The following is a 24,576-nucleotide window of genomic DNA, read 5'->3' on the forward strand; positions in this document are numbered from 1 at the left end:
CTTTAGTCATTGATAGGATGTGACTTGGCATCTGTCGGCTATTTTTTTTTTTTTTTTAACTCTTTTTATGTTACTTCATATGGCTATTTTTCATCTGACTTTATTGGCTATTTCCTTTGAAGCCTCCTCCCCCCACCCCATCAGTTTACTTAGCCCAGGGGCCTGACATAGCTTATCAGTGGACGTTCAATCCATGCTCGCTTTTCTGATTTAGTGTGCGTTTTCTAAAAGAGATGTACTTCTTTAAGACTTTGAGAGGCAGTCAGGTTTACTGAAAGGAGCTGAGGGTTTAGTGTTTAAAGGAAGCTAGAGCAAATCCTGGTTTTGCCCTTGGCAAGCTACTTAACCTTCAGCTTCAGCCTTCTTATCTGCAAAATGAGTAGATTAGGCCAATCTCGTGAGATTCTTGGGAAGATGAATGCAATAACCAAGGAAGACCCTGGTCCCTGGAAAAAGAAAGGAGAATTAGGAGCGATGCTCTCGCGAAGGCAGGGTCAACACTCCTCACAGGCTTGAAAGTCTCAAGTTTGGGTGTAGGGGGATGGTGGGGGCAGGCTGCCTGGATAGGAAAAAAAAAAAAAAATTCCAGGAATGGAGAGAAGAAGGCTTAAGAAATCACCCTTCTTTGAACTCTCTTCCAGCAAGCCCTCTGACTTTAGGAGGTTTAGCGACGGGACCCTGATTCAAGTCTATCTTTGGTTTTATTTGGAGGCTTCCAGCTGCTTGAATTAAAAAAATAAATTACAGGATAACATAAAAGGATCCCCTCTTGGTGGTTCTCATTAAGTCACAGAGTTAGAAGTCTTACTGATTTCAACCCCCTCGACAGACAAAAAAGAAAAAACAACAAAACAAACCAGTTGCATCAATTCGATTCCAATTCAAGAAAAGGTTTTAAAATCTGTCCTGAAGCCTCGCACAATACCCTAGCCAGAGTTGGCCCTCAAAATGATGAAGGAATAAATGAATGCAGAGATGGAGAAAGAAATAATGAAGGATGAATGAATGACACAGAGCCAGAACTAGACCGCAGACAATCGTCCTGGTTTGCTATTTCCTTCACAACTGCTTTTAAGAACCTTGGCCTACTTCCTCCTTCACAGTTTGTCTTCCTCTCCCGTTGGTCTTTTATCTCTTCACACCCCAGCTCCTCAGTTTATTGACGTGCACCGCCCCTCCTCCCCTCTGCTCTCCCCTTGCTCCGCCCACTCCTCCGCGAGGCTCCGCCCAGCCGCCTGAGCCCTGCGGGAATGAATGGCAGCTTTGCCGCCGCGCCGCTCCGGGCGCTGATTGGCCGCAAGGCGCGGTGACGCGCGAGCGGCCGCGGGTGCACGCAGACGGGCGGGGCCAGCGGGGGTGGAGCCGGGCTCCGGGGCGGGGCGCGGGCGCCCGGGGGCGGAGGAGCCGGGGAGGCGGGAGGCGCCGGGGCCGTTTAAGCGGCCTCCCTCCCGCCCCCAGTCGCCGGGTCTGGCCCCCGCCCTACCCAGACCCCCCGGCCTGGCCACTCCGGCCCTTCTCTGCCGAGCGGCCCCGCCGGGCACGCGGGCGGCCTCCGGAGCAGCCCAAGCCCATGAGGGCCGCGCGCCCGGACACTGGTGTTGACGAGACGGAGCTCCCCGGCCCCCGAGGAGGAGCGGAGGATCAATGCGGTTCAAGAATCGATTTCAGCGGTGAGAGGGATGGCGCCCCCTGCTCGCCCCCAGCCCGTGTCTGGAGCGGGTCTCCGCATCCCGCACCGTCCCGCGTGGGTCCCGGCTTCTCACCTGGATCCATCTCCCCGTGGGTCCCACGCCTTGGCGCAGGACCAGCTCCCGGGGGATCCCCCGCCCTGCTCTCCCTGGGCGATCCCCTTCCCCTGAGGACCGGGGTCCTGCGCCTGGCCTGGGTCCTCGCTCGTGATCTGCAGACTCAGATGCATTCCCAGACCCCGACCTCGCCCTCCTTCCAGGGGATCCCGTTGCCTACCCGGCTTCACCCTCCAGACCCCTCTCCAGGCAGGGCTCCAGCCAGGGCTCCTGCTCCCTCTGAACTCCAGCCGCAGGCGCCGGCTCCCGGTCCTCCGACCCTGACTTTGGCCTCTACTCCTCTTCTCCTAGGGTGGGGGTTCCCGGGGCTAGCGGAAGGGGGGTCGGCAGCTGCTGCGCCCTGCAGCTGGATTTGCGGTAAAGCGGGGGTGCTGGGCGTTTTAGATGCTTTGTTAGTGAACGGGAAACTGAGGCACGCTCCTTTTGGCTTCGCATTGCCTGGTTCTGTCTGGGCCTTGCTGATTCTCCAGCTTATGGTCGCTGGGCGGTGCTATGTTTTGGGCACTGCGAAGGGGCAAATTAGCATTCGGCTGGTGAGACCTGCTGGTAAGGCGCCTGTGTGTTAGGAAACGAGGAGGAGGAACCCAGGAGGCGCCACCGGAAGGCTGGCCGGCTGCTCATTCACTGGAGAGCTAGTGGGGACACGAGCCTGGGGCGGCACGGTGGCCTTTCTCCCGGTCTCCGAGGCGCTCTGCCGTCTAGTAATGGATGGAAGCTGGCCCGTGCCAGCTCTGGGCTTTTCTTCTAATTCTTTTTTGTTTAAGTGGGTGAAAGTTCACTTCTCCTGTGCTTGTGGTAACCCTCCATCCTTTTGTCTGAATCGAGCAGCTATCCCCATTCCCAGACCTTCACCAGCAGTGATGGGTGCTTTGGAGGAAGAAAAGAAACGCACGAAGTCTTTCAAGAAAGCCACTGTAGTTGAGTTTTAAGCACTGCCTTTTGTTTCAAGATTTTAAACTGCACGTATTTTCTTTCCAACTCCCCGTTTTTTTCTTAGCTGTCGCTTCACCCAGTATGCTTACAGTATTTCATCCTCTCCCAGTTCCAAAGGGTGATGGAGCCAAAAAATGTATAAGAAGAGCTGTGTGAACTGTGCCATCAGCAGGGAGATCTGTTTGAAGACTGGGACAGACGTCTCAATATTACTCAACACTCAGGGTGTTGAATGCCGGGTGCTACTGCCCCAGTGAGAACTTCTTATCAGTACTTTGAAGGGCAGAAAAAACCCATAGCGTTCTGGCTTTGGAGGTGATGTCAGGAATGAAGACTGGAAGGGCTTGAAGGGAGAAAGTGACATGTCTTCAGTCACATCCTGCCATCTTGTGCCTGTTATCTGTTTGATTTGGTTTTACTTCTCTGTACATCTGTGCTCTTCCTGTTTTCAGAGAAAAGTGGCAATATTCTGTGAAATTACCTCTTCCTTATTTGATTAAGGGAAACTCTAATAGTGTAGTGGTTAAGAGCTATGGCTGCTAACCAAGAAGTCGGCAGTTCGAATCCACCAGGCGCTCCTTGGAAACCCTATGGGGCAGTTCTGCTCTGTCCTTTAGGGTCACTATGAGTCGGAATTGACTTGACGGCAGCGGGTAGATTTATTTGATTAAGAGCTTGTGTTGCTTTCCCATGCTGCAGGATTCTTCTTTAAAAAGAAAAAAAAAAAAAAGACTTATTATTTGTTGCATAAATATTAAAATAGTGTCTAAATAAATGGGAAAAAACAAAAACCAAGATTCGTTTAGGGTCCCACCCTTTCAGCAGATTGAACTATCTTCCTTTTGCTGGACACTCATCTGTCTAGCCCTTCTTAGCACAGTAGTGTAATCTTGCACCTTGCTTTTTCCATCAAAAAATTAAAAATAGAGCCATTTTCTTATGGTGCGGCACAGACTTTTGTTTGCACAATGTTTGATTCAATACATGCTTAGCAGTTCCTTTCTTGATGACATCTAGACCTACCCTGATTTTCTTTGAAGACTGAGTCATCCCCACAATTTTCTGTTCCTTTATGATAGGCTAGGTTGGAAGGATATTTTCCAAGGGTCAATTTGAACTTGGAAGTAAAGCCTGCAAACGAAAAGTAATAAAGCAAAGTCCTGATTTTTGTGGTCCACACATTAAAATGTTGACAGTACTTTCGTGCACCTCCTAAAGCCATATTTATTACATATCTTTCACAGCGTTCAGGATTGTTACAGGTAGGCAAGTTGCAAAGGAAGTGGAGGCAGGGGCACGTCGTCTTTGGATGGATGTGCTCCTTCCCCTGGTAGATTTATCAGGACTCAGATAGAGGAGCATTTGATTGCAGTAGAAACATTTCATTGGGCTGTAGTTTATAGTTGTAACTAAACTACAGGAAAACCCTGAACACCTTGCTAGTTTTTTCAGAATGGAGACTTGGTGGTCTTGTGGCTTTGGATCGACTTCCAGAGCTCTGCCATTCCTGCCGAGGAGGGCTGTAAGGAAACTTAACCTGCTGCCTGCTGTCTTAAGTGGAGCTCTTCATACATGCACAGCTTCTCAAAAAGGCTAACCAAAAACCAAACCCAGTGCCGTCGAGTCGATTCCAACTCATAGCGACCCTATAGGACAGAGTAGAACTGCCCCATAGAGTTTCCAAGGAGCGCCTGGTGGATTCGAACTGCCGAACCTTTGGTTAGCAGCCTTAGCACTTAACCACTGCACCACCAGGGCTTCCAAAGTAGATCAGATCCAAGAAATTCCACTGGAACGCAGAGAGCTTCTTTTATCTTTCTTGCTCTTTTCCTTCTAGTCTTGGGTATACACACACGCACACACACACACAGAGAGTCATTCTTCTCTCTTCACATTACCTCTGGCTGATGATAAGTGCTCACATTTATTGAGTTCCTGTGTGTGGCAGGCACTGTCTGGGTGCTTGTCTATTAATCCTCAACTGTAACTCTGGAAGACAGTTTATACCCATTTAATAGAAGAGCAAACAGAGATAGAAAATAAAAGAGAACTTGCCCATGGTCACATGGCCATGAAGGGGCAGATCCAAGGGTTGATGTTCATGTCTTTCTACCACCCATGCTGCCAGCTCACCTTTTCCTCGTTGTCTCCCTGTCCACACCACATCTCTTTGTACATCAGAGAAGTTCAGGACCCACAGAGCTTATACTTCTTATTGATGCACATTCATTTTTCCAGCCTTGCAACCAAAAATCCAAGGAAAAAGATGTTCCTTTCCTCAGCCCTGGCATTGTGATCTACTTTAAAAGTTAATGACAGGCAGTCCCCATGTTACGAACGAGATCTGTTCCTAACTGTGTCTTTAAGAATTTGTAGATAAGTTGGAACAGGTGCGTAGGGTTCTTATTTAGCCTTGCTTTAGTGGATCCTGGAAAACCTGGTGGCGCAGTGGTTAAAAGCTACGGCTGCTAAGCACAAGATCAGCAGTTCAAATCCACCAGGCACCCCTTGGAAGCCCTATGGGGCAGTTCCACTCTGTCCTGTAGGGTCACTATGAGTTGAAATCAACTCCAAGGCAATGGGTTTGGCTTTGGTTTAGTGGATCCTTGGTGGCACAGTGGTTAAGAGCTTGGCTACTAACCAAAAAGGCCGGCAGTTCGAATCCACTAGCCACTCTTTGGAAACCCTATGGGACAGTTCTGCTCTGTCCTATAGGGTGGCTATTCCGACTCAAGGGTAAAGGGTTTAGTGCAAGAAAAGGCCTGAAGGCTGTTCGTTGATTTAAAAGCTGCAAATGAAGGTGATCGTGATGAAGAATTTGTTGTGAGTAGGAGGCACAGTGGTTAAGAGCTTGGCTGCTAATCAAAAGGTAGGCAGTTCTAGTCCACCAGCCACTCCTCGGAAACCCTACCAGGGCAGTTCTACTTTGGTTTTTGGTTTTCAGTTGTTTCAAAGTGAGGGCTAATGTACATACCAATAAAGGGCAGATATAGGAATTACCCTTAAGGTGGACATTAGTAACCTGGGGACTGCCTGTATGCCAGAAAGCATTTTATTCTAAAGCAGGAATCTTTGAGGGCCTGCATATTGTCCCTTTTGCATGTTCTCAGGGCACTGAATCACTGGCACGGAATAGTCATCTTAAATACACATTCTCCTTTATTTAATAATTAAATCAAGAGCCTCTCACCACTATCACCACCTCTGTCAATGGATGCTTTCCTTGGTGTCATTCCAAGAGTGACCCTTCATCATAAACCTGTTGCCATCGAGTCAATTCTGACCCATAAAGACCCTGTAGGACAGAGTAGAACTGCCCCACAGGGTTTCCAAGGCTGTAATCTGCCACGTCTGTCTCCTGTGGAGTGGTTGGTGGGTTTGAATCGTAGACCTTTTGGTTAGCAGCCAAGTGCTTAACCACTGCACCACCAGGGCTCCTTCTTCCATCCTAAGAGGGAGCTAGCTAATGGGTTAACAGTAAGGTGGTATGGGTGGGGATCAGCTTATGTTGCACCCTGAAGTGGTAGTGAAGGAGCTCTTGGGATGTCCAATGTCTTGGCTTTTGAGAGTTTCCTTTTCACAAGTCAGGGTTCTTCTGGCTCTCAGACTGCCTATTTGTCTTTGTTACGCATAGATAGGGAAACTAATTGACTTTATGGGATATCTCTGTCTTAGTCATCTAGTGCTGCTGTAACAGAAATACCATAAGTGGATGCCTTTAACAAAGGGAAGTTTATTTTCTCACAGTCCAGTAGGCTAGAAGTCTGAATTCAGGTGTCAGCTCCAGGGGAAGGGTTTCTCTCTCTGTTGGCTCTGGAGGAAGGTCCCTGTGATGCATCAGTCTTCCTTGACCTGGGAGCATCTCAGTGCAGGAACCTCAGGTCCAAAGGATGTGCTGTGCTCCTGGCACTGGTTTCTTGGTGGTATGAGGTAGCCATGTCTCTCCGCTCGCTTCTCTCTTTTATCTCAAAAGAGATTGGCTTAAGACGCTACCTAATCTTGTAGTCCTCATCAGTATAATTGTCGCTAATCCATCTTACTACATCATAGCGATAGGATTTACAACATATAGGGAAATAACTTCAGAAGATAAAATGGTAGACAGTCATACAGTCATACAAGGGAATCATGACATAGCCAAGTTGACAGATATTTTTAGGGGACACAATTCAATCCATGAGCCTCTCTATTAAGAAAAAATAGTTTTGCAGCGTTGGAATGTCTATCTTTCTAGTCACCCATTCAACAGTTATTTATTAAGCATCACCGATTAACTAGGCATTGTGTTTGGGTTGTAAATAAAGAGGTAAATAAGTCAGTCTTGATGGAATTCTCATTACAGTGGGAGAAGATGAATGAAAAATAAGTTCAAAAAATAACCAATTGTGATAAAGGGCTGTGGTGGGGTGGAGAGCTGGAGTGCTACTTTGGGTGGGGTGGTCAGGAGAACTTTTCTGAGGAGGTGACATTTGAGCTTGAAGGATGAGACGAGCAGAGCGTTCTAGTATGGAAAGTGAAAGGAAAGCGGGGGCCAAACTACACAGAAGAGCTCATGGGCCACCGAGGAGCCTTTATCCTAAGCGCTTTGGGAAGCCAAAGGCAGACTTTTAATCTGGGGTTGGGGTGTGTGGTGTGATCTGGTTTTAACTGACAACTGTGGCTCCTGGCAAACATAGGGACGCATTAAGAGACTTCGTATTTTCACAGCCCAGAGATGCCGGTGTCTTTACGTCTGTAGTGTATGTAGAGCTGTACAGAGGGGGACGGATTGGAAGTGTATTTTGAGGGCAGCACTGCATTTGGAAAGTGAGGAAAACATAGGAGTCGAGGACAACTTCTGGCGTTTGGTCTTAGACCTCAGACATGGTGGGTTGCAGATGCACTTGTAGACGGCACAGTGCTCTGAGCCAAATTTGAAGTGTTTCCTGAAAAAAATCAGCCACTGAGAAACCTATGCAGCACAGCGCTACTCTGACACATGGGGTTGCTGTGGGTCAGAGTGGACTTGACGGCCCCTGGTTTTTTAAGGAGGTAAGGAGTGTCCCTGGGTCCAGATATGTCCTTCCCATCCATAGTTTTGCTTAGGGGGTTGAGAGAGGCGTGGCACATAGGACCCTGGGCAAGGGGAAGTCAAGAGAGTGCTCACAGAAGAAGTGAAGGCGTGAGTGAACAAGCCTTGCTTCACTAATGGCCTTACTAAGTGCAGCCTGTGCACCCAGGACTGAATCACCTTCTCCCTCCCCCGAAGCTTGCTTGAATACTCCATTAGAGCACTGGATCATGTTCCCAGTTGCCTTCGAGTCTACTCTGACTCAGGGGACCCCGTATGTGGCAGAACAGAACGGTGCTTCACAGGCTTTTCAGTGGCTGAGTTTTCGGAAGCAGATGATGAAGCCTTTCTCCTGAGGCACCTGAGTGGACTCTAACCTTCACGCTTCCAGACCGTGGCCTTAGCTGTTGGCATCGCCCAGGGAGTCTATCACTGGGGTTACTCTGCATTAAACGTGAGTGCCAAAAACCAAACCCGTTGCCATCAAGTCGATTCTGACTCATAGCCACCCTGTAGGACAGAGTAGAACTGCCCCTTGGGTTTCCAAGGAGTGGATGGTGGGTGAGGTCTGCTGACCTTTTGGATAGCATCCTACCTAGCTCTTAACCACTAGGCCTCCGGGGCTTTGTCTTCCATAAATGGGTGCCGTTTTCCATACACTAGGCAGCCCTTCTCTTTTGTTTTTTTGAGGAAGAGAATAGGCTTAGTGTGTGGGAGTTCATTTGCATTTTACATCTGCTTTTCCATTTCAGTCTTAGGAGTGATTTCTTCAGGAGGCTTGATTGCACCCTGGCAGGCTGAGAGGAATGGAAAAACGGCATTGTAAATGTTCCTGCAGGGCAATGGGGCTGTCTGTCCCACTGAGCCCCTGAGAATTGTTCTGAGGATAGTTGCTGCTAGCATAGCTGCTCCTACCTTTCCTTTTTGCCCGAACCTTGCCCTGTCCATCATGAGAGGCTGTCTTAAAGTGGAATATTTTTCTCTACAACGGCTGCTTTTATTTTTAACCTGAACTATTCCAGGTGGGTTGGGGCTGTCACAAACATGGCCATCTAGCTTCTTTGCTTTGGGGAGACAGCCTATTCCCTGTTGCTGTGTAATGGTCTGACTATTTTTAGATTGGGCTGCCAGAGATATAAATTGCTATTTTAGTCCGCAGCCTGGTGGTGGGCAGACAAACTGTACGTACTGCGCCCTGCACAGAGAGCTTTCAATTTAATCTAACCTCAACCATCTTGGAGCTTTGCTCTTTGCCCTTTAAAATTCCTAATAGGGTATGCCACTTATAGCTCTGTTGTTATGTCTCAGGGTAATGATGTGATAGGTCCTTGAATGCTTAGGACACTTTTAAAGCATTCTTCCCAAGAGTGTAATTATTTTCCTTTTAACTAGTAAGAGCTGTATGGCAATACTCTCGTCCCTTAGGAAATTAGTAAAATTATTTACAGGATTATCAGGGGAGGAGAGATGATGCTTGAAATTTTTTATCAACATGAGCAGTTAGCTTGGATAAATTCTGAAACTGCTAACTGTACATTTCTTTTAGTTTTCAAACCATCTGAAGGTTTGAATTCAGTAAGTAACTGTATTGCACACCAGTTAGGTAGCTAACCCATTGGTGATCCAGGGGAAATACCATCAGTGTCCCAAATTCATCCCCTAGTGGATTTGCCACCTGATCTATGTGTATGAGTTTAACAGAGACTGCTATTTTATTTCCATTTATTTGAGCTGAGGCGCTCAGGCTCTTCTTAATTCAGGGAGAATGTATTGGCTTGCCTTTTGTTCATATACTGGGCATTATTTAGAATGGCTTGACTGTGCATTATAGCCAATTTTTGGCAACCTGGCTCTGCCATTTATTTCAGCCTGGTACCATTTTTCTTCTGAGTTAATAAGATGTAACTAGTCAGACAATGAATAAGGAAGACCGGAGAAGAATTGACGCCTTTGAATTGTGGTGTTGGCGAAGAATATTGAATATACCATGGACTGCCAAAGGAACAAACAAATCTGTCTTGGAAGAAGTGCGGCCAGAATGCTCCTTAGAAGCACGGATGGCGAGACTGCATCTTACATACTTTGGACATGTTGTCAGGAGGGATCAGTCCCTGGAGAAGGACATCATGCTTGGCAGAGTACAGGGTCAGCGGAAAAGAGGAAGACCCTCCCCGGGATGGACTGACACAGTGGCTGCAACAATGAGCTCAAGCATAGCAACGATTGTAAGGACAGCTCAGGACCGGGCAGTGTTTTGTTCTGTTGTGCATAGGATCGATATGAGTCGGAACCGACTGGACGGCACCTAACAACAACAACAACTAGTCAGAACTCATTAGTGGCAAATAACAACAACAAAAACCTACCTTAACCTAGTTCAAGCAGAAGGGTAATTTATCGTGAAGAGCCTTGTTGACCTCTTGCAGACTCCACATGTGGGAACGCATGGCAGCTGGGCCTCCAGACTTCGGTGCTGTCGGGGAACTAGTCTCTGCCTCTGCTTTCTTTCCGCTTTTATTGAGACAGCTGTGTTTTTCTCCTCCTGAGTTTACATCTCCCTTCTTCCAGAGAACAGCCTCATGAAGTTTGGCTTCGGGGGCTTGGGTCTTGGTTGTGGGGCATCCTCACCCAAACATGTAAATGGAAACATGGTATTCGACTCCTTAGGTTCTGTGCCATTCCTGGTTTTCACTGTAATGCTGATTGTCATAAAGCTAGCACAAAGTGTGTGGAATCTGATTGTCTATGCCTAGAAGAGATTTTGATACTGAGATACATACACACATTTGTGTATGTATGTGAATTTTATAGCTAGAGTATCAAATATTAGTTATGTGTTTGGTTTTTGGAGTAAATTCTTTTAATTAAGGAAGAATGCAAGGGGAGAAAATGAACCGCCTGTTTTAGGTGGCTTACAGGTAGCTGGTATCATTTATTTAACTTGACTGGTGCCAGAACAGGTAATACAGTACAGGGAAGCTCGTTGGACAGGCTTGCTAGTCAGGGAGGGTTCAAAGATCTACATGTATAAAGCCATATGAATTTTGAGAGAGAAAATACAGTCAAACCTGTGAAAGCTGGAACCTGTGAAGGCGGAAACCTGTCAGAAAAGGAAAACAAATATTTTTCACTAAAACGAGCGGGGAAAAAAAGTAATAACGTTGCACCTTGTCAAAGGTGGAGAATTTGCAGGGCCCAGAAAAACAAGGCAGTCCTCTGAAGTTCTGGCTGTCACAGATTTCACTGTGGAAACCTTTCAAATATATTGTGTTTCTTTTCATTTAATGACACACCAATGAGCAATTTTAAAGTGGAGAAAAAGTTCCTTGATTGCCGTTAAGATCTACTTGTGCCTGCCCGCCTTTTTGTTTTGTTTTTTGAGTGTAGGGGGTACCAGTGGAAGGAAGTAAAGTAGATATGGTTTCTGTTTGTTTTCCATTGGTAGGAGGTTTTTCTTTTGAATAAACTGAAAGAATGCTTAATCCAGTAAACTAGGGTATTTGCTGTAGGACCATGGCCATTGGCTCAGTTCACACCTTTTTAGTGGCTTAGATTTTGCTCCTGTAACTAGGCATTTCCAGCAGTCACCTCTTCATTTAGAATAGGCCAAGCAACCACTGGCAGCTTTCCCCATTGTTCTTTACAGGCTTTGAGCTGTTCCCACATGATGTCTTTTTGTTTCTACAGGTTCATGAACCACCGGGCTCCAGCCAATGGCCGCTACAAACCAACTTGCTACGAACATGCTGCTAACTGTTACACGCATGCAGTGAGTATGAGGTTTCTGCCATGTCTACATTCCCCAAGGGCTTTGGTGAGAGGAAAGGGTAATGACCTCTAGAAACCTCAGGATGACTAGTTGGATTTACCTATCTCTGTGACCTTACCTACCAGGGTATCAGTGCTGGATCATGTCGCCAGAAACTGTGTGAGCAGGTAGAACGCTTTGAGTGTCCTAACCTACAGTCAGCTCTGTCCTGGATTTGCTTTCTCCAACAAGGTCTTCTTTAAAAAAATAATAGTAGTAAGTACTCTAGTTATAGGAAAATCCAAGAAACCCATTCCTGAAGACTTTCAGCCCTGGAATGAAATGAATCGCCTTTTCAAGACAATCAGCTGTATTCATTGGCGAGGAAAATTCACAATTTGTTTAAAGAGGTACTTTTTTTTTACCGAGTGATCCCCTGTATAAAGATGGCATGGTGGTGGCATCTGACCTCCTCTAACTTCACGAGGGGGAAGCAGAATCAAGAACAACAGCCTAACGCTGATTCCTGTGAGGGAGAAGCCAGACACGCCTCAGCCCTCCAACCTTTTTACCAATTCTCACACCAGCTGTCGCTCCCAGGACACTCTTTACTTCTTTGCTGGGTTCTATAATTTGTTGCAATGGCCACACAAAACTGACAGACAATACTGAGGGTTACGGGGTTTATTAGGGAAGTATCAGGTTACAGTTCAGGTTCAGGAACACTCAGGATACAGTTCTTTGATCAGGACAGCCTCTTCTCAGTCATGCCTGCAGACACACCTCTCTCTGCCCCCTCTGCCTCTGCCCTGCTTGGGCAAGTGTTACAAAGTTCTTTCACCTCTGCCGATAAGTGCCCAGAGGCACCTATCCTCCAGCAAACCTCTTGCCCAAAGGTGCTCAGCTCTCTCGTTCTATGGGTCAGTGAGTCTAGCTCTGCTGCCAAGTGCCCTAAGGTGCTTGGCTGTCTCGCCCCATGGGTTAGCATACCCACTGTAACCACCTTGTTCTAAGGACCAGGAAGCCCACCTTGCCATCTCCTGTTGGTCTCCTTATTTCACTGCCTCTGTTGCCACTGTTTCTTTGCCACTGCTTCTCGCTGTCTTTTGCTGTCTCCAGTGTTATAGCTCTCTCTCTTTGCCTCCTGGGTCTAGGAGGTCTCAGTGCAGGGATCCTGGGTCCAATGGATACACTCCACTCCTAGCTGTTCTTTCTTGGTGGTAGTAGACCCCCTTCTGTTCTGGAGTTGATTGTTCTTTTAAGCCTAGCAGGATGCCAGACTGACCAATTCCCTCATTATGACTCCATACACCTTATTTGCATGGCTCTACTCCCACAAGATGCCGTGTACCTTATTTATATTACTAGCAAGCTATCCAATCACCTTGGTGGGCCACAAGCACCTTATTTGCATAGTCCTCACCCAGTCATTTGGTGGGAGTTACAAAGGCTGTGGCTAGAAGGGTCATAGTAAGTAATCCGCTGCACCGCACCCTTAAACAGGTAGCCTCTTCCTCCACACACCTATAGTGGCTGTTGCTTCTCAGAGCGTATATTATTCCATATTGCTGAGGAGAAGCAGATGTGGTCCCTAAATTCTCAGGTGTAATTTTTTTTCTTATAAAAGCAAAATATGCTCATTAGAAGAAGCTTTGAAAATACTGAAAAAATATATAAAAAACAAAACTACCCAGAAATAAATTGTTAACGCTTTGGTGCTTTTCTTCTTTTTGTGTTTTTGTATATGTGGTATGTGTGAATATGTATGTATTTTCACATGTCATTATTAAATTCCCTTATCACTGGCTTCGATATTCCCTTTGAAAGTTGGATTTAGTGCGACTTTTGAGGGAAAAGTGGTAGCTGGTATATAGTTTTGTTTTTGCTGGTGGATAGTTTGAAAACAAGAACTAGAGACCAGTTTACTCTTTTGGTGAAGGATGTTTAGGACAGCCTAGTTTAACGATTCTAGATGGTGCTGGTATATTATTTACTTACTTACATACGTCATTAGAATAAAGCTCGCTTCAATTCAGCTTATGCCTTTTCATTTCTTTAGCTCCCCTCCGTCAAAGAGTAAATAGTCACAATGTTTTCTGTAAAGGAACCATGGAGCCAAGTAAACCCTAAATAAGTTATAGGTTTTGGTAGATTACTTTATAATCTCATAGAACAATGCCATTTGGTCATTACTTGGCATAAATCAAACTTTATAAAGCATCTGTTTTGTGTATTTTAATACTACTTGGTAATAGTTAATTTAGCACTGGATGTCTTTTGTCCCTGGGTGTTGAAAACATTTTTATTTAAATAATTACTATGCTAGAACCTTGCTAAAACTTTTTTTTTAGGAAGAAAATTGGTGCCTGACATGCCTACCCTGGATTCCATAAAAGGGCTTAAATAATGAAATTCCACGTAACCTCTTAGTGGACGGTCTCACTGGAACCCATGGCTTAGATTCTGGGGACAGAAAGGACTTAGTGGAATTCTTTAGACTTGAGCTGACCTTTGTCCTTGCCTTAATGACATGCTCACGTGAAGGGAGCTTTGCAGCACGAGAGGATGCGAATGCTTAGAGCCCAAACCTGGTTTTAAAAAATACCTGGCCTAATTTGACTTCCTGCCATCCTTGCCTGAGTGTCTGTCTTTTATTCTTGACTACATTTTCCATGAATTTAACAGAGCTGAAAGTAAATTGAACGCTTGAGAGAGTTGTTTGTCCACAGGCCCCTAAGAAATTAAGTTTTTTAATTTTTTTAAAGTCTAGGGCAGGATTAGGATATAAGGAATATAAAAGTTTGAACAATAGTTCATGTGACCTGTTTCTTCACTCATGGCTTCAATATATGCAGCCAATGTTTTCTCCAGTTACCAGCTGTGCAAAAGACCAATGAAAGTTGCAGGAATAGCTGCCCTGATAGGTTCCATACTATTGACCAATAAAATAATTAATGATATGTCTGTTACTTAGCATAAAGCATTTAAATATAATGGTTGTGGCTGTTGATGCACAGTTCACCTTTAGTAATCATGTCTGTTTAGGATGGCTGCAAATAATCCTTAATTTATCTCTTCTGGATATGCCACAAGCTAAGAAACAGTTGTACAAACTGAAGCGAAAGAAAAGCTGACGAAACCTCCACATTAATTTTTTGGAAGGGAGAATATTATTAAACTTATTAAACCATGTCCTAGATTTTTGGATTTCAGGGACCAGTTAAAATTTCCAAAACATACAAACAAAGAACTTCCATCGTCATCACTTCATTAAAGAGAGGGTGTTAACACAAAGAAAGTAGGAAGGGCATGATCTCCCAATAAAGGATACTCCTTTAAATCAAATACATTTTGCTTAATGAAAAAAACTTGATCGTTCTTAATTTTCTCCTTTTGGTCTGGGCCAGTGAAAGCTTCAGCATTTGAAAATTCATGCTCATCTGAGGGATTTCATATTCCTTTGCAAGAGGGCAAAAGTGGGTATTGGGGGGAGAAAGGGTAAAGAGAATTTCTAAAGTTTGTATTCTTTACCAGGTATATTGTTCGAATATCAAAAATATCTCTATTAAAAAATTTTTACTAATACAACTAGACCTTGAAATTTATATTTCTATGAAGTATGAAGTATGAAGTATGGTGCAAATTCTTTCTCCAAGATTCTGTTCTCTCAAAATGTTTTGAGTAAGTGGACCTAGGGAGTGGATTTCCCTTGCTTACACGAAAAACCCAAAAACCCATTGCTGCGGAGTCAATTCCTACTCATAGTGACCCTATAGAACAGAGTAGAATTGCCCCATAGGGTTTCCAAGGAGCAGCTGGTGGATTTGAACTGTTGACCTTTTTGGTTAGCACCTGAAATGTTAACCAATGTGCCACCAGGGCTTACATGAAAGGCAGTACTTAAAAATGAAATAACCCAAAAACTCCCTGACTCTGTTGTAGCCCCCAAATTGGTAGAATGTACATCCCCAGATCAATCAGGACATAAGACTGGAGCAATTGATTTTTGTGTTTGGTGTATATACTACAATACTGATTTGATTCATTCATTTACCTTTTGCTGAAATATGGGAGTTCAGTAGCTCATGGGGGCAACAGGACAGAATATTTAAAAAGCAGTACCTCTCTTGGAAACCTGGCTATATGCTTGCCATTTGAATATTTTAAGCAGTTAATCTAAATCCAATTAGAGTATAGGGTGAAATATGTCTTTATTTAATGAAATTAGGATAAAGAACGTGTGTTTTGCAACAGTTGAGTAATGTTGTATCCTTAACTGCTTACTCATGTGCCCATCGTTTGGCATAGTTCCTAGACACTGACCAACCATACCTGTTTCTAGTGCCGCAACTGACAACTTCATCTGGCTCTCATTATAATTACCCAGGAAAGGCAAATGTTTGGTTAAAATTATTTTTTCTAAAACTGTCCCTGGTAAACCTATGTGTTTTTAGTAAAGGTCTCTGTTCAGTAAAACCTGGGATTTTTCATTTTCTTCACCTTTCCCTCAGTTCCTCATCGTTCCAGCCATTGTGGGCAGTGCCCTCCTCCATCGGCTGTCAGATGACTGCTGGGAAAAGATAACAGCATGGATTTACGGAATGGGCCTTTGTGCCCTCTTCATCGTATCCACAGTATTTCACATTGTATCATGGAAAAAGAGTCACTTAAGGTACAGTGGATAAAACGTGCTGTTTATTTCAGCAGATCAGAATAATTGACACAACGTGTTTCTCAGTTTCCTATACTAGTGTGTTTTCTTCAGGTGATGGGAAAACCAAAAAAAAACAACAAACCTGTTGCCATTGACTTGATTCTGCCTCATAGCTCGTCGGGGCAACTGTACTGCGTGTTTAACCTCAGTAACCACAAACAAAACCTCACTGGTTCCCAGCACTCACAGCTTAAAATTCCGAGAGCTCTTTTCTGATGCCGTCAAGCATACCAAGGGAGAGCGGCAGCTGTGCAGTAATCAGAAATTACGTTGAACGTGGAGCCAGCAGTCCAGGCTTTGAGTCCCAGCCCTGCCACTTAACTGTGACCTCGAGTATATCACATGGCCTCAGAGAGCCTCAGTTCCTTCATCAGTAAAATGAGAACAATAATGCCTGACTCACAGGGCTATTATGGTAGGCGAATGAGATAAAGTATGTGAAAATGCTTTGAAGATGACAAAGGACTGTAGGACTATGTGATATAAGGAGGTATACTACAGCTTTGGTTTACTGTTTTGTAAAGTTCAGCTTTTAGAAGTAAGTCCTGTGGATATATTAGATGTATATATTATTTTATATATATATATATAAAAAAATAGGATATATATATATAAAAATAAGATATATATAGATATATAGATACACATATTTTGCTACTATTAGCTGCCAGGCACTTTCCAAACAATGCTATGGCCCTCAGCCTCCCAAGGAGAAGGGCTTAAAGGCATTCTTCCCCTGGGTGAAGCATTCATTTTGGAAAATACAAAGCAGCACACCATTCAAGTGGGAATGGGTTGCTTTTGCAATAGGCTAAGAGTGATTTAAAATAACATTAGAAGAATATACCTTTTGGTTTTACAGAATGCCCCCCAAAATCTCAAGCTGTTCAAATAATCTATTATTAAAAAGATACGCTTCACCCCTGAGGGAGTAGGAGAGCGGTGGGATAAAACAGACCCCAAATTCTCGTAAAAAGACCAGACTTAATGGTCTGACTGAGACTAGAAGGACCTCGGAGGTCATGGTCCCCAGACCTTCTGTTAGCCCAAGACAGGAACCATCCCCAAAGCCAACTCTTCAGACAGGGATTGGACTGGATTATGGGATAGAAAATGATACTAGTGAAGAGTAAGCTTCTTGAATCAAGTAGACACATGAGACTATGTGGGCAGCTCCTGCCTGGAGGGGAGATGGGAGGGTGGGGGGTGGGGGCAGAAGCTGGCAGAATGGACACGAAAATAGATGCTGTCTCATTAGGAGGAGGGCAATTAGGAGTATATAGCAAAGTGTATACAAATTTTTGTGTGAGAACCTGACTCAATTTGTAAACTTTCACTTAAAGCACAATAAAAAAATTTAAAAATGCTTCATTTATGAGCAGGATTTGGGTTTTATGAGTTGATTACTGGTTTCCTCATTTGTGGAATCATAGAATTTCAGAGCTGGAAGGATCCTTGGACATCCTCTAATCCAAACTCCTTAATTTTTACTTGGGGAAACTGGGGCTCAGCGAAGTGCCCTGACTTGTCTGAGTCAGTGACATCAGCAGAACCTGAACCCAGGACCTCTGACTGCCAGACTTGTGCTATTTTCACCAAAGCCTTCGAAGTATTGCATATCATTTGCAGTCTGCAACCTTTTCCTATAAGGCGATAAGTATCCTCGGCTTAAAATAAAGCCACAGCACTGAATCGTGAGGGTGCTCTGGGACACAAGAGAGAGCCATGAAAATTCCTGTCCTGGCTCCTCAGGATACAGTGTCACAAAGCCCAGAGGCTAGTCCAGAGCAGAACACTTCATTATCTTCTTGGCACAATCTAATGTTTGTGGTTTGCCTTGGCTGACTTGGCTTTGATGTCTAGATTTTTGAATCAATAAAGAGTTGTAGATGCCTACTGCAGTTTTCAGGGCCTCCCTGCCAGGGTCTAGAGAGGAAGGTGTAATAGAAACCAGACTCTCTTGAACCTTGAAATAGCACTGCTAGAATCATAAGCCACATGTAGATTTTTGCCTTGCATTATATTTTTTTAATATCCAGGGATAGCCCTAATTTAAACAAAGGAGGGGAAGGAGCTAATATTTGAGTGCCTACTATGTGCTAGGTGCGGTGCTAAACACACAGCCTATATCATCTTATTTAATGCTCACGCATACTCTGTGGTAGAGATACTATTTGCATTTTGCCTGTGAGGAAAGTGAGGGTCAGAGAGATGGGTAGCAGATCTTGAATAAAATTCCAGGTCTGACTTTACCCACTATAGTGCACGGCATGACAATCTAGAGAGCAGTGTTAGAAAGGCCCCAAACCTAGCTAAAAATCAGAATCATCTAAGGAGTTAAGAACAAAATCTCCCTTTCCCTCCACCTTCTTTCCCTCCAGCCTTTCTAAATTAGAATCTTCTGGATTGTAGTACAGGATTGTATTTTATAAGCTCTGCAGCTGATTCAAACGTGCAGACAAGTTTGAAAAGCTTTGGTCTCATGTTTGATTTTTTTAGACCTATGGCCTAAATTATTATCTGAGGTTAAACCATAGTTTCTGACTAGTAGACTAGAAACTGTCCTTGCTCACAAATGTATTTTTCACTCCTTCACTAACACAAGTCAGTACTGTGTACATGGCGAGGCAAGTTCTATGCTAGTGCTCTACCACACCATAGCCATTAGCCCTGGGGCACTGAGAATGGATTCAGGACGATGCTGTGCACTCGAGACTGGAGCCTGTCTCATCCATTTCGTGACTAGACTTCAGTGAGCCAAGATCTTTGCACACTTCCTGGCTTTTCCCCTGTGGGGGGGAGAAACTTGATGAGAAATCCATGTGGCCACCCTCTTGTAGCAAATGCAGCTTGCTTTGTTTTTGTTATTCCTGTTCCCAAATTAGATTTTTAATTTCCCTTCTTGTAACTTATTGTCTACGCTAGGATATTGAAAATAAAAGCTTCGTTAAGGACAGCCTAAGTGGGATGGGCATGAAGAATGTGATGTGAGTTCAGGGAGATTGCTGAGATCCACGACTTTGCTCCTGACACAGTGATAGGGACCAGAGAGTAGTCCTTCCTCAAGGAATTTCATTTTTAAGTTAGACTGATAGAATTCAAAAGAAATGCAAAACATCAGAAAAGACACATTTATTTATTTGTTTTTTTTTTTGCTTGTTTGTATTTACCACTTTAGAGTTCCTGACCATTTAGAGGTCTATCCATGTGTCTTATACAAGGTGAGGATACCTATTATATCTGGACCGTTAAAAATAATATGAAGTTTCTACTTGTGGCCCCATCTTTGTCTGACGTTGTATTTAAAATGCTGTGTGACTTTGAAGGTGAAGTTTTAAATGCCATGAGAAACTAGAACAAGAATAGAAATTGCAGCATAGTGAAGGGATGATAACCCCTACTTACGCTCTCCTAATTCGCTAAAAAATTTACCTCAGTTTTTTTTTTTTCCCCACTAGGACGGTGGAGCATTGTTTTCACATGTGTGATAGAATGGTTATCTATTTCTTCATTGCTGCTTCTTATGCTCCATGGTAAGACACAATCTTTCTATTTTGAAGATAGTGTTTTTATGATACTTCGAACTCCTCAGCCGTCCTTTTCTCCCTTTCTCCTGCCCCTGCCTCCAGCCCCCATCACGCACGCAAACACACCCACACACACACAGAACACACACGTTTTCCCCCCAATTTGACTTACTTGGGTCAGATTGCAGATATGGAGGGGAGAATATTGGTGCTGTTCGGAATGCATATCGGGGCTTTGCATTGTTTAAGCAGTGCTGGGGACATGGGTGGCAATATCATGCTGATTTTCAAAATGTATATCATTTGCCCTCCCTATGCTTTCTGGACAGCTCTGTTGCTGTTCAGAACACTTCAACATTACATTGTTCAACTGGAGCTGCTGTAACTGTATATGAGGAAAGCAAACTCACTGTTGAAATTTATTCTGTTTTTCAGTTCACAGAGCAGCACCTGCTATAAACCAAGAGCATTTCTCATTTCTTTAGCCATAGAGTAAAAGAATTAGCCAAATTATTTAGCTACAGACAGTCCCCGGGTTACAAACGAGATCCGTGCCTAAGTAAATGTGTCTTTAAGAATTTGTAGGTAAGTCAGAACAGGTACATATAGTTCTTATTTAGCCTTACTTTAGTGCAGGTAAAGGCTCGAAGTCTTTTCAACGCTTTAAAAGCTGCAGGTGCACCAAGTGAAGATGATTGTGATGAATTCATTGTTGAGAGTAGGGCTGGTTCAGTTGTTTCAAAGTGAGAGCAAGTTTACATAACATTGAAGGGCAAGTATGAGTTGTCCAGTAAGTCAGATTTTCCTAACCCGGGGATTTACTGTGTTTAAAATACCCAGTGTTCTGTTCAGTTGCCTTTATCCTGCTGCCCTTTTGATACTGATCAGATAGAATCTTTTGTTGAAACGCGTAATTAAAGAAACCTTAGCTTTCCCTCCTGAAGACATGGTCCGGTTTGAAACACTCAGAAGTTCATATTATGCAATCAAATGTTGTAATCATTTAGAAGCAAGCTGCTACATCCCAGCTAACACAGCATCAGTTATTCAAAAGGAACCTAATTATCTGTTGGAGTAAAAAGTAGTGCTGCCTCTCCCCAGCGTCTGCTACTGAATTACAGGCCTGCTTCATATTGGAGCAAGAACACTTAAAGGCTGTTGTGAAGTATACCTCAATTTAAAATAAGTCAATAATTTTTTTTTAACGTAGATGAAGAAGTGAATATTAAAGTGGGGGATTTGTTCGTATGTGGTCTTAGATATGCAGGGAATACCTTTTCCTCTTGCACATATTAATTCTGTAGTTATAGCCAATCAGAACGACCTTTTCCCTCACCCCCATGTTTATTCGTAATACAAAATTAGTGTGATTTGCAGCGTTTTCAAATTCAGGCACCATAACAGTCCACAGTTAAAGTCCAACAAAATGTCTCCCAGCATGTTTGCTTGGGATACTCCTTCTGATGTTCTCTACTGGCAGAGAGATGGGTAATAGAGACACTTGGCCTGTGTATTAGGTATCTGCTGTGGGTATGTGATCCCAGTTCGGGATTTTGTTCAGGGTTCTCATTCAGCTTTGTAAGCAGTTTGTTTCCAAATACATTGTCAGAAATTAGAAGGCAAGTGACCTTTACCATAGTCTGCCAAATAAGGAAAATCGGGCGTCACAGGTATGCTGGGACCCACTTCTCCAGGTCTGCTTTTAGCTGGTTCTATTTTTAAACCATGTTGGAAGTATTCTGAGTCTTAAAGGTCAACTGGTAGTTTTGTCTTTGAGTTACTAATTTTACCTGCATTGCCCAAATCCCACCTTGTGTGCTGAGGGCCTTTTCCTCCTAGTACTCTCCCAGTTTTCAGTGACTAGAGGAAAACACAAGTTCTGTGAATTCCCTTCATTTATCACTTCTGTTCTTTGTTGTCATATTTACATTTTTAGGTTAAACCTCCGTGAACTTGGACCGCTGGCATCTCATATGCGTTGGTTTATCTGGCTCATGGCAGCTGGAGGAACCATTTATGTATTTCTCTACCATGAAAAGTAAGAGAAAATAATTTACACTTGCTAGATTTCAGATACAGTACCTAAATTTTATCTGTATTAAAACACAGTTTACTCTGTTGTTTGCACTTCCAAATAGTAGAAATACATAAACAGAATGTATACTGTTTTTAGTAAGTCTTCGGAACCATTGGTTTTCGTTCTTGGTGGACGATTGCTGTGGAAGGAAATGAATGGCTCCTGTGATCTGATGCAGTTAAAGAGGCCACGTGGGCAGTTATCTTGGACTCAGCTGGACCTCATTTCACATCCTGAGGCACACTAGCCTTCTTGGCAAGCTAGCCATAATCTCTGTGATTCACAGTTGTCACAAGTGAGAAAATAACTGCTTTTCAAGGTTGCTTTGAAGATGAAAGAAATTAGATATTAAGTGCTCAGCACACCACTTACCCAGATAGGAACCTAGAAGGTGTTCCAAATTAGAATTCCCTGAGAAAGGGGTTGTTTGGAAGGACATCTAAATTCTGAATAGTCTGTGGGCATGATTTTTTAACTGATTGTTCATAGTTATAGGTACTCAGCAATACATAAAGAAAAACTAATTGAAATGTAGAGTATTAGCTGTAGAGGAGACCCTCAAGGTCATCTAGTCCAACTTCATGCTTATAAAGATAAAGACATCCAGAACATGCATCAAATCAGTGACTCGTTCCGAGTCAGGACCCGAATGTCCTAGTTGCTATTCCATGGCTCTCTCTGTTACCGCATATGCGAGAATTTGAAAAACTCACAAACGTGAAATCATTGTCCTTGGATATAGTTAATTAAATTCTTTATCTATTGTGGTTGGCCAAATGGCTCTCAGAATTGAACACAATTTGTGTTTATCACAAAGTATTATTTCCCTTTTTTAGAAGAAAATGGTCGTTTGACTAATTTCTCTCTGACTTGGAAATTCACTTAAATACCTTTTTGATCAGAGTTAGCAGTTCTTAATGGCATTATGCAGTATCTGTAAACGCAAGGGAACAGGTTTCTTGTTTGGCCTCAAGCCCCTAATTTATATCCTTGGATAAAATAGGAAGTAAAATAAGGCAGCTATCTCTTCTCTTCTTCCAGGACTTCAGATGTAAACTAAACACGTAAACCCATTCTCCCCCAGTTTCCTGATATGGTTACTACATGGTAGGCTTTGAGTATAAAACACCAAGGATGAACTGTCTGAGTCACTGTTGGCCATTGGCTTGGCAGACATTAGGAAGTACTTAAAATGTACCAGGTACTGTTCTAGGCCCTACAGATACAAGCATGAATAAAATTTCACCCCTACCTTTGAGGAACTTATAATCTAGTTTGGGCAGAAATGTAAATTGAATTTCAATATAATGTGTGTCTTAGAGTTATCAAACATTCTGTAGCCTAATGGGATGAACCTAACAAATTGGAGTTTGTGTGCACACAAAATAGAGACAACAAAAATGCATGCCCTTCTTTCCTTAAGGCTGTTATTCCTTTGCAGCTGATAAACTAGGCCTCCAGTTGCATCCCAGTCCTTCTTCATTGTTCAGTTTCTAATATCTCTGGATTGGAATGGTAATGTAGGCAAACACAGTAGGCTTAGAAGGAGAGAAATGCAAGGCAAATTGGATTCAGTGGTAACTACTTGTGGCAGAAAACATTTTCCAGGTAGTCTATCCAGTTTGATGTTTTTTTTTCAATTCTTAAAAGAAATGCCAGTTCATTGTTAACACAATTATGATATTTTAGTTGGAAGCCTAAGAGCCTACTACTAGGAAAATGCATTTCATTTGAATAGTTAAGAGCTTACATTTCTTTTCAAAAGGAAAAACTGGTATAGGAATGGTCTCAGTATTACAGAAATATATAAATAAACACATTTCTGTTCCTGCAGGTATAAGGTGGTTGAGCTCTTTTTCTATCTCACAATGGGATTTTCTCCAGCATTGGTGGTGACATCAATGGTAAGAAGTGGCTTTATTATTTTAGTTATTTCACCTATTTCCTTTATATTTATGGGGTTCTTAATGTGACCATATATATTATATATAGATTTTCTTGCTAAAATTAAAGCATTTCCGTTAATAAAAGACTCAGAAGAAAAATCTACAAATAAGAAAGTGCCAGCAACTTTTACTAGGTGCCATCTACAATTTGGAAGATCTATAAATGTAGACATGTTTCTTCCTTATGGTAATCTACTGTATTTATTTGATTCTTTTTGATGATCCTTTCTGTGTATCCCACTGTCAACTCCACCCTTTTCCTCCCAAAGAAGTTTCTGATTAGAACAAGGCCAGTACTTTTGATTGAATTACTTATTGATTGTCTTCACCCTCTCAACGGAAGAGGGTAAAATTTGAGGTTTCTTACAATGAAGAAGATATGAATTACAGAATTCTAAAATCTCATCAGTGGGAAAGATCTTAAAAGGTCATTTGGTCCAATCTTCTTTCTGATATTTTTGAAATCCCCTTGCTCTTGCTTTTCCTATCACTTGCTTTTATGTCATATTGTTTTTCTCAGGAAAGTGCTTTTTTTATACTGCTTGAAAATTTATTTGGGGGACTTTCATGGGTGGAAGAGTAACATTACCCCCAGTAGGCTATCGCATGTATGTATTCTGAACTCCCTTTCAACTTAAATGATACTTGTGAAGTCTGTGTGTATCTGCCAATTAGAAACAACAGTATATTGTTACAACCTCAGGATCTCATCCAATTGGTTACGTGTGCCTTTAGCTAATGTAGTACAGTGTCAAATACTCTGCATTTTTTGGCAC

The 24,576-nt window shown here is 43.2% G+C and overlaps 1 protein-coding gene across 4 annotated transcripts in view; it reads left to right on the forward strand.

The window, feature by feature from the left end:
• The first annotated feature begins 1,396 nt into the window (after positions 1-1,396).
• MMD (monocyte to macrophage differentiation associated) overlaps positions 1,397-24,576 on the forward strand; it is a 102,237-nt gene continuing 79,057 nt past the window's right edge. For all 4 annotated transcript variants that reach the window (XR_007514198.1, XR_007514197.1, XM_049861139.1 and 1 more), the window contains exons 1-6: positions 1,397-1,670; positions 11,476-11,557; positions 16,048-16,208; positions 19,709-19,783; positions 21,714-21,815; positions 23,689-23,758. Coding sequence is in view for 2 of the 4 variants with exons in the window: in XM_049861139.1 (XP_049717096.1) it covers positions 1,645-1,670; positions 11,476-11,557; positions 16,048-16,208; positions 19,709-19,783; positions 21,714-21,815; positions 23,689-23,758 (516 nt within the window). In the remaining 2 variants the exon portion in view is untranslated. The remainder of the gene's footprint in view (positions 1,671-11,475; positions 11,558-16,047; positions 16,209-19,708; positions 19,784-21,713; positions 21,816-23,688; positions 23,759-24,576) is intronic.

This window comes from Elephas maximus, chromosome 19 (genome assembly GCF_024166365.1).
Source record: "Elephas maximus indicus isolate mEleMax1 chromosome 19, mEleMax1 primary haplotype, whole genome shotgun sequence".
Lineage (NCBI taxonomy): Eukaryota > Metazoa > Chordata > Mammalia > Proboscidea > Elephantidae > Elephas > Elephas maximus.